The 9,523-nt window shown below is 47.8% G+C and overlaps 1 protein-coding gene and 1 long non-coding RNA gene across 2 annotated transcripts; one reads left to right on the forward strand and one right to left on the reverse strand.

Annotated features, from left to right (window-relative positions):
* The first annotated feature begins 213 nt into the window (after window positions 1–213).
* On the forward strand, window positions 214–2,088 carry LOC125527905 (cytochrome b-c1 complex subunit 8-1, mitochondrial). The gene is made up of 2 exons (XM_048692409.2): window positions 214–551; window positions 1,813–2,088. Exons 1-2 carry the CDS (start codon window positions 229–231, stop codon window positions 1,859–1,861), a joined length of 372 nt encoding a protein of 123 aa, XP_048548366.2. The 5' UTR covers window positions 214–228; the 3' UTR covers window positions 1,862–2,088.
* A 2,973-nt stretch (window positions 2,089–5,061) lies between these two features.
* LOC147958363 (uncharacterized) lies at window positions 5,062–8,318 on the reverse strand. Its single transcript, XR_015611027.1, has 3 exons — window positions 7,895–8,318; window positions 6,701–6,773; window positions 5,062–5,382 (listed from the first exon to the last, which is right to left on the reverse strand). It is a non-coding gene; the product is annotated as an uncharacterized LOC147958363 (long non-coding RNA).
* Window positions 8,319–9,523: the final 1,205 nt, after the last annotated feature.

Here is a 9,523-nt window from a genome sequence, read left to right on the forward strand (position 1 = left end):
GGTGGCGGGACTGAGAGCGTGTCAAGTGGTACGCTCCCAGCCCACCCAAAGTGACCCTTGCGAGGCTGGTCTATGATCAGCCGACTGCTCTTTTCCCTTATGTTAAAAAAAAGACTGCTATTTTCCCTTTGTTTTTTCTTCTTCTTCTTCTTCTTCTTCTTCTTCTTTCTAACTGGGCCGGCCCCATTATTTACACTCCGTCCAAAACGCCGCGCCCGTACTCCCCAAATGGGCTCGGGGCCCAACCGCAGCTGTCCTATAAACCGAACCCTAAGCCGTGGAACGAACGACCCAGAAGCCACCCACCCACCCCACCGTCCTGAGGTTGATCAGAGCCGGAGCGACCACACCGAGGAAGAAGGAGAAGCGGCGAGGCGAAAGATGGGGAAGATGCCGGTGCGGATGAAGGCGGTGGTGTACGCGCTGTCGCCGTTCCAGCAGCAGGTGATGCCGGGCCTGTGGAAGGACATCACCACCAAGATCCACCACAAGGTCTCCGAGAACTGGATCTCCGCCACGCTCCTCATCACCCCCGTCGTCGGCACCTACCAGTACGTCCCTCCCTCTCCCCTCCTCTTCCGCGAACGATCCCTGTGGATGCGCCTGGTCGGGCTGATCTAGGGTTGCGTAGGTCGCCTGTGGTTCTCGGTTGGCTGCGAGATCCGGTTTGGGGCTCGATCGATTGTCCGATTTCGTTAGAGCCGTCGCGCAGATTCGATGTGCTATGTGCACGTTTACCTTTAGAAACCACCAGATGTATCTTGAATGCACCACGTTGACCGGATAGGCTAGGGATGGTTTGCGGGAAATGGGGAATGAAATGTCAGGGGAGATTTCGACCTAGCCAATTCAATGCAATTGGTTTGTGCGGGAAAAAAATTCTTCTTGGAGGAATGGGAATTGAAATGGCAGCGGAATTTCATGCCTGGTTGATTCAATGCAATTGGTGGGGATTGAATTGACATGGGAATTAGACTGGTGACTGTACAATTGGTTTGTGCACTGGGAGAAACATCCGACAGCCCGTATCCTTCGCCATGATATAGTTGATCAAACTCTTTGGTCTGCGCATAGTACTTATTTTGTTGGTTAATGTACGTTTAGAAAATGGGATGTTATATGGGATTTGGTTAACTTGACTGTTGTTGCGGAACTGACTGTCGAAACCCGCTTGGACGCGCTTTGCGATTATTCTTAACAGAGTTCACAGGGAATCCTGCAACCTTTAGTTGTAGCTTCTGGCTCATGAGATTCTGTAGCATCTTGTATGGATAATCACATCAGCCTAATGTTCTTGCAAGCCGTTCAGTGATTTGAAATTTGAATCTATATACCTTTGCACAAGTGGATCTTAAGCTTTTATGGAACCATTACATTTGCATCAATTTCAAGTTAACACATGAAACTGAGTATCAAAATGCTCTTGCTTTGAAGGTTGCCCCCTATAGAGCATTCAATTTGGGTTTGATTCTTTGGTCAGAACTCGCAACCACAAGTATTCTGATCGTCCTTTCGATGTGTACATCTCCTTCTTCTCATAGCACTAGGAAATCCTCACAAGGGATTGCGACTTGTGACAACACATACCTTCATTAGTTTGGACTCTTAAACCTCCTGATTAATACTAGAAGCACATTGGATAGCCTATCACAATAATTGACAATGTTTTATTGTAAGCATTATATTTTGTTTTTTCACCAAGGGGCTTGCATTCTTTAAACAATTGAAGTCCCTTTACTGTTAGTTGAGTAGCGAAACGGCTCGTGCTTTGCCAACCATTTGACATTCTTGGTTTATCTTGATGTCATGTAGGTATGCGATGTGGTACAAGGAGCAGGAGAAGCTGTCCCACAGATACTAAAGGTGGAGCTTTCTCCAATATTGCAGCAGTGGGAATTTCCATGTTCTATAATCCACCAAGAGTGATTTAACATTTTCAGAATCACTTCTAGTTGTACCCTTTTGCTCTTTCCGTTGCATATGCAATGCAGCAAGTGCGACTTGCAAACCTATTTTGAGGCCTCAAATGTTGAGTTGTCCATCACTGGAGTGAACTTGTGCAATAAAGCAAATTAACCAGTCATCTTACTTGGTTGCTGTATGCTTGTCAATTGTGTTGCTGGTTTGCCCTTCGGCATTTCTCTTGATTTTGCATATTCTTGTGGTAACCAGGGGAACTTCTTCACATCTTTTAGATGATTATTGTAGGACTGTTTGGCCATAAACTGAAAGCTTGTGACTAGGCACTAGCACTTCAATGCTTTATTTGTAATCATGTTTCAGATGAAGTATGAACCCAAAAATGCTTTGATGGTCGGAACGGAAGCTGCACTTTGCGGCATGACAAATGTTTTGTTGTTATACTATCTCCGTCCTCGTCATGTATTACTCCCTTGGTACACTTTGCGGGAGTAGTATTTAAGCAAGTATCTGAAGCTGTTTCATCCTATAATTACCCTGTAGTATTTGCTCAAACTGGCAGTCAAAACGGGCAGATGAGTGGATCAGGGAATGTTGTTTGCAAAAAGGTAAAACACCAATTTTCAGTGGCAAGATACCCTATTTTTTGAATCTCAGCCATCCCCCCAAAAAAGATTCTTCACTTTTATTGATTAACTGATTTAGCGGCTGATTAACTAAAAAATTCTGTTAAAAATAATTCTGTAATTAGGGGAAAATCTCCCCTTGCCCAAACCGTCGTTGCGGTTTGTCCCGCAACCGACGCCTCCTTTCAATCTCCTGGAACCGACGCCTCCTCGAGGGATTGTCGTGTCTCTTCGGGACATATAAAAGGGGGCTTGTAACCATAGATCAAGAGATTCGATCATTCTGATTCAAAACACGTTATCACGCACGTAGAACAGTCAGCGAGAGCAAAAGGCAATAGAGAAAGGAGAAGAGAGGAAGCACTCGCCGCCGTTTTCTACGGGGATAATCCGATGGAAGAGGAATTATGCCTTGTGGACAGTGGTGCCACAAACTCTATACTGAGGGAGATGAAATATTTCCAAACTCTGAAAAAGACGAATGGAGATATTCTAACTATCGTTGGACGCGATACTGTGATTGTTGGTACTGGACGTGTCATATTCACCCTCCCAAGTGGTACATATGTGACAATTGAGGATGTTTTACTGTATCCCGATTCTGCACGTACCCTGATCAGTTATCGAGATATCCGTAAAAATGGTTTTTATATTGAAACCCATGAAGACAACAAAGAGGAGTATCTACTCTTTACTAAAGATGACGGATATGGCAAAAAGGTACATGAGAAAATTCCTTCTCTATCGTCCGGTTTGTACTATACGTACATCAAACCCGTGGAACATGTTGCATACAAAGTAATTTTTCAGAATGTTAACGCATTCCAAACCTGGCATGACCGCCTAGGCCATCCTGGAATAGGGATGATGAGAAAAATTACTAGCAATTTCATTGGTCATAATTTGCTTGAGTCAAAATTTCCTCAATCTTCTAATTTTGTGTGCACATCTTGTGCCACGGGAAAGCTAATTTTGAGGCCCTCACACATCAAAATACAAGCTGAACCACTTCAGTTCCTTGAACGTACTCAAGGAGACATTTGTGGTCCCATTCAGCCATTATCTGGACCTTTCCGGTATTTCATGGTTCTGATTGACGCATCTACACGATGGTCACATGTGTGTCTTCTATCCACACGAAATCATGCATTTGCCAAGATAATGAGGCAAGTCATTAAGTTGCAAGCCCATTATCCTGAAAGTCGAATTAAATCAATGCGAATGGACAATGCTGCAGAATTCTCCTCACGTGCTTTCAATGATTATTGCATGGCTTTGGGGATTGAAGTTCAGCACTCTGTTCCATATGTCCATACACAAAATGGTTTGGCTGAAGAATTGATTAAGAGGATCAAACTCATTGCAAGACCTTTGTTGACGAATTGCAACTTGCCAACCTCTTGTTGGGGTCACGCTGTTTTACACGCTGCTGACTTGATACAATTGAGGCCAACTGCATATCACAGTTCTTCCCCTCTGGAATTGGTACGTGGAAATCCTCCAAGCATTTCCCATCTGCGTAAGTTCGGATGTGCTGCATACATCCCGATCTCACCACCACAGCGGACATCTATGGGCCCACACAGGAAGTTGGGGATCTATGTGGGGTACAAATCGCCGTCGATTATTAAGTACCTGGAACCCCTGACTGGGGATCTGTTCACAGCCCGTCACGCTGATTGCATATTTAATGGGGAACATTTTCCGGCATTAGGGGGAGATTTCAAGTACCAGAAAGAATGCCCATAAATTGATTGGAATGCTCATTCCATTTCATCCTCTGATCCACATACCCATGAGACCGAACTTCAAGTTCGGAAGATCATTAATTTGCAACATCTTGCAAATAATCTGCCAGATTCATTTACTGATTTGAAAGGTGTTACAAAATCCTTAAACCCGGCCAGAAACGCGCCAGAAAGAGTGGAGGTACCAATAAAAACCACTCAACTCCCTATTCCTAAAAAGAGGGGGAGTAGTACGGCCTCTGACCCGGAGCATGCTTCTAGCAAACAGCAAAGGAAATCGAGAAGAAAAACCTCGGAGTCAGTAAATGCAGGTCAACTCAACGTTGACAAACACCTGATGGGTAGTATACACCCAGTGGAAGGGCAACCTCCACAACCCAGTTCCAGTGTGCACAAACTGACTGGGACATCAGAACACCCAAACTCGATCGTATTGGGAAATCGCGAAGAGTCACTAGGGGTGCAGGAAATTTCCATCAACTATGTTGATTCCGGAGAATCATTTGACCGTAAGACTACGACTGTCGACAAATATTTTGCTGAAAAGATTGCAGATACCCTTCTCACTGATCATGATCCAAGGTCTATCGTTGAGTGCCAAAGGCGCTCCGACTGGCCTAAATGGAAGGATGCAATCCAAGCAGAAATTGCCTCGCTTAACAAAAGAAAGGTATTCACTGAAGCAATATGTGACGCCCCCGATTTGACCGTACACTAATCATACACGCAAATATGTACGATCAAGATCAGGGACTCACGGGAAGATATCACAACACAACTCTACAAAAAAAATAAGTCATACAAGCATCATATTACAAGCCAGGGGCCTCGAGGGCTCGAATACAAGAGCTCGATCATAGACGAGTCAGCGGAAGCAACAATACCTGAGTACAGACATAAGTTAAACAAGTTTGCCTTAAGAAGGCTAGCACAAACTAGGATACAGATCGAAAGAGGCGCATGCCTCCTGCCTGGGATTCTCCTAAACTACTCCTGGTCGTCGTCAGCGGCCTGCACGTAGTAGTAGGCACCTCCCGAGTAGTAGTAGTCTTCATCGACTGTGGCGTCTGGCTCCTGGGCTCCATCGCCTGGTCGCAACAATCGAGTATAGAAAAGGGGGAAAAGGGGAAGCAAAGCAAACGTGAGTACTCATCCAAAGTACTCGCAAGCAAGGAGCTACACTACATATGTATGCATTGGTATCAAATGGAAAAAGGGTATCATATGTGGACTGAACTGCAAAATGCCAGAATAAGAGGGGGATAGCTAGTCCTGTCGAAGACTACGCTTATGGTAACATCCATCTTGCAGCAGTAGAAGAGAGTAGATGGTAAGTTCACCAAGTAGCATCGCATAGCATAAACCTAACCGATGATCCGCCCTTCGTCGCCCTGTGAGAGAGCGATCACCAGTTGTATCTAGCACTTGGAAGGGTGTGTTTTATTAAGTATCCGGTTCTAGTTGTCATAAGGTCAAGTTACAACTCCGGGTCGTCCTTTTACCGAAGGACACGGCTATTCGAATAGATCAACTTCCCTGCAGGGGTGCACCACATTTCCCAACACGCTCGATCCCATTTGGCCGGACACACTTTCCTGGGTCATGCCCGGCCTTGGAAGATCAACACGTCACAGCCCTACCTAGGCACAACAGAGAGGTCAGCACGCCGGCCTAAATCCTATGGCGCAGGGGTCTGGGCCCATTGCTCATTGCACACCTACACGTCGCGTACACGGCCGGTGAGCAGACCTAGCAACCTCCATTACAAAGGAAGTTGCGTTACGCGGTCCAACCCGGCGCGCGCCGCTCAGTCGCTGACGTCATGAAGGTTTCGGCTGATACCACGACGTCGAGTGCCCATAACTGTCCCCGCGTAGATGGTTAGTGTGTATAGGCCAGTAGCCAGACTCAGATCAAATACCAAGATCTCGTTAAGCGTGTTATTTTGAAATAACCACGGACACCGACCAGGGCCAGGCCCACCTCTCTCCTAGGTGGTCTCAACCTGCCCTGTCGCTCCGCCTCAAAGTAACAGTCGGGGGCCGTCGGGAACTCAGGCCCACCACAACCTGGATGGAGCCACCTGCCCCTTCAGCCCCCAACTCTGAACAGTACCATAGGTTATGTAACAGTGTAAAGTATATAGTATATGCCCGTGATCACCTCCCGAAGTGATCACGACCCAGTAGTATAGCATGGCAGACGGACAAGAGTGTAGGGCCACTGATGGAACACTAGCATCCTATACTAAGCAGTATGATAGCAGGTAATGGTAACAACAGTAGTAGCAAGGACATGCTATGCATCAGGATAGGAATAACGGAAAGCAGTAACATGCTACACTACTCTAATGCAAGTAGTATAGAGAAGAGTAGGCGATATCTGGTGATCAAAGGGGGGGCTTGCCTGGTTGCTCCGGCAAGAGAGGGGTCGTCAACACCGTAGTCGTACTGGGTAGCAGCGGCGTCGGTCTCGGTGTCTAGCGAGAGAAGAGGGGGAAGAAACAATAAATATAATGCAAACAAATGCATGACGATGCATGACATGACAAAGCGTGATGCTAGGTGTGCCCTAACGCGGTACGAGGTGGTACCGGTGAAGGGGAAAAACATCCGGGAAAGTATTCCCGGTGTTTCACGTTTTCGGACAGATGAACCGGAGGGGAAAAGTTGCATGTTTGCTATGTTAGGGATGCGTGGCAGACGAACGGGCTACGTATCCGGATTCGTCTCGTCGTTCTGAGCAACTTTTATGTACAAAGTTTTTTCATCCGAGCTACGGTTTATTTTATATTAATTTCTAAAGTTTAATGTTTTTCTAGATTTATTATTAATTTGAATTAAAAACAGAATAAACATTTGTCACCTAGCTCTATACTAGCCTGAGTGTATGACAAATGGGGTCCAGGAGTGGTCCAGTCAGCAGAGTTGACCCAGTCAACATTTGACTGGTCAAAAGGTGAATAGTGTTTAGGTCCCACTTGTCATTGTCTCTGGCTTTATTATAACAATCATTTTTGTTTAACAATAGTGGGGCCCTTCTGCCATAGGATCATTGGGCAAATTAGGTCCTAACTAAACTAACTAAAACTAGTTAGTACTAACTAAAAGGGGGTGGCCCCACTAAACAGTGGCTCAGCTGAGCCACACACGCGCGCGCACACAACGCACACGGGCGCTCGGGCACACGGCCATGGCCGGCGGCAGCAGCGGGCAGCGGGGCCGGCAAGGCCGGTCAGGACTAGGCGCGGGCGGCGGCCAGCGGTAGGCGGTGTGGCGAGCGCGGCCGGCCGGAGGAGGGGGGCGGCTGCGTCGGGCGCGTGGCCGCGGGTGGCGGAGCCGGTTGGCGCGAGCTGGGACAGCGCAGGCTCGCGTGAGGGGGAGCGGAGCGACGAGCGCGCAGGGCGGCGTTGCGGCGGCGAGGAGGAGCGACAGGCGCGGGCGGGCGCCAGCGGGCGCGCGGCCAGAACGGCCCTGGGGCCAGGGAGCGCGGCGGGGCAGCAGAGGTGCTTCGGCGACTGCGTGCTCGCGGTGAGCTCGGGCGTCAGGGATTCGCGGACGAACGGAAGCACATGGGGTCATGGGAGGAGGGGAAGCTCACGGGGCCCTGTAGTCGTGCGAATGCTAGCTCGGGGAGGTCTCGGTGAAGACGATGATGCAGCGACGGTGGCGGATCGACGCGGTGGATGAGGCGGATGACCGGCGAAGGGGATCGGCGACTGCGGCGTCTTGGGTCCATCTAGTGGGTGCAGGCGAAGCCGATGACGACGAGGGTCCTCCTGGACACCTCGGGACGGCGAGGCTTGGCCGGTGGCCATGGCAATAGTGAGCGGCGGCGATGGATCCGCCCGGGTGAGCTCACGAACGAGAGGGGGAGCGAGGGGAAGGGGAAAGTGGGCGCTAGGGTTTTTGGTGAGGGAGAGAGGGGCGTCCGGGGGACTAGTAGGCGACGGGGGGGCATGGATGCCCGGCGCGTGTCCACGGTCGGCCATGGCGCCGTCGATGCGTGGCCACGATCCCCCCTGATGAACAGAGGAGGGGGAAAGGTGGTAACTGGGCCGGCCTGGCGGTTATGGCCCGGGGAAGCTCGGGGGCCTTTTTTTTGAAATCCCTTTCTATTCTTTTCTCTTTTGTTTTCTTCCTTTTTTTGTTCTATATTTTCTCTTAGCATTGGACCCTTTTTTTTAAAATGTGTGGCTGGTCTACAAAATCAGTTTGCAATATACTTCACTGCCTCAAACAGTTTGGGAGTGATTTTAATCAATTTGGAATTTTCATAAATTATAAAACAATTTAAATGTTGTTTTGGGCACTACTTTAATCAGGTTAAGGCCTTTAATCAATTTATAAAACGCTGGTTTCTCCACCACAATTAACTTTGCATTATTTGGTACAACCGGGACATTTTAGTTTTAAAGTTTGAAAACTCTTACCATTTGACTTGTTTTTGACTTTTGATTTCGAACGGGATTGAATCGTCATGAGTTTAACAACAGTAATCGCGGTGACGTGTCATCATTAACAGGGAATTACTGTAGCTTAACTATCCGAGCGTCACAATTCTCCTCCACTACAAGAAATCGCGTCTCGAGATTTAGGAGGGGAGTAAGGGGGAAGGGATTGGGTTACGAAAAATCTGACGGATCTTCTCGGTCTTGGTTGCTCTTCTTGAATAGGTCGATCCATTACATTGACGTCTTCATTTCTCTACTTCAGGTCATCATGGTGAATTCGTCCTTTTCTTTGGGAACTCCAACGTACTTACGAATAGGTAAGGGGCAACTCAGCTACGACAGAATGCTTTTGAGGGAAACAATCTGGGGTTAACCTATGAAATGAGCATAAGATTATCTCTCGAGTTGAACATATAAAATACATCGAGAGTAAGGTACGAAGGTACAATAAGAGGTTCCAAGCGGATAGATAATTGCTCGAAGTCTGAACCAGAGTGCGAAAGGGTTTTAGAGCAGTGGAAGTAAGTATTGCGTCTAACACCAGAATAGAGCACTAGGAAGGTGGCTCGTGAATTAAATACGAAGCCAAGCGTGGGGAATAACCATTAGAAACAGGGTTGTACAGGAGAGTCAGGTTTCAATCCTGTGGAACTGTGGGTTATGGGCCCATCATGTGGGTTAAAAGTAGGAAGGGTGGTGACATCTTGCACGAGCATGTAAGCAAGGCATGTCAGAGGATAGTTTGTCGGTTATGTCGGCAACAACATCGGTACCAA

The sequence above is a fragment of the Triticum urartu genome, chromosome 7A (genome assembly GCF_056163025.1).
Source record: "Triticum urartu cultivar PI428250 chromosome 7A, HENAU_Tu73, whole genome shotgun sequence".
NCBI classification, from domain to species: domain Eukaryota; kingdom Viridiplantae; phylum Streptophyta; class Magnoliopsida; order Poales; family Poaceae; genus Triticum; species Triticum urartu.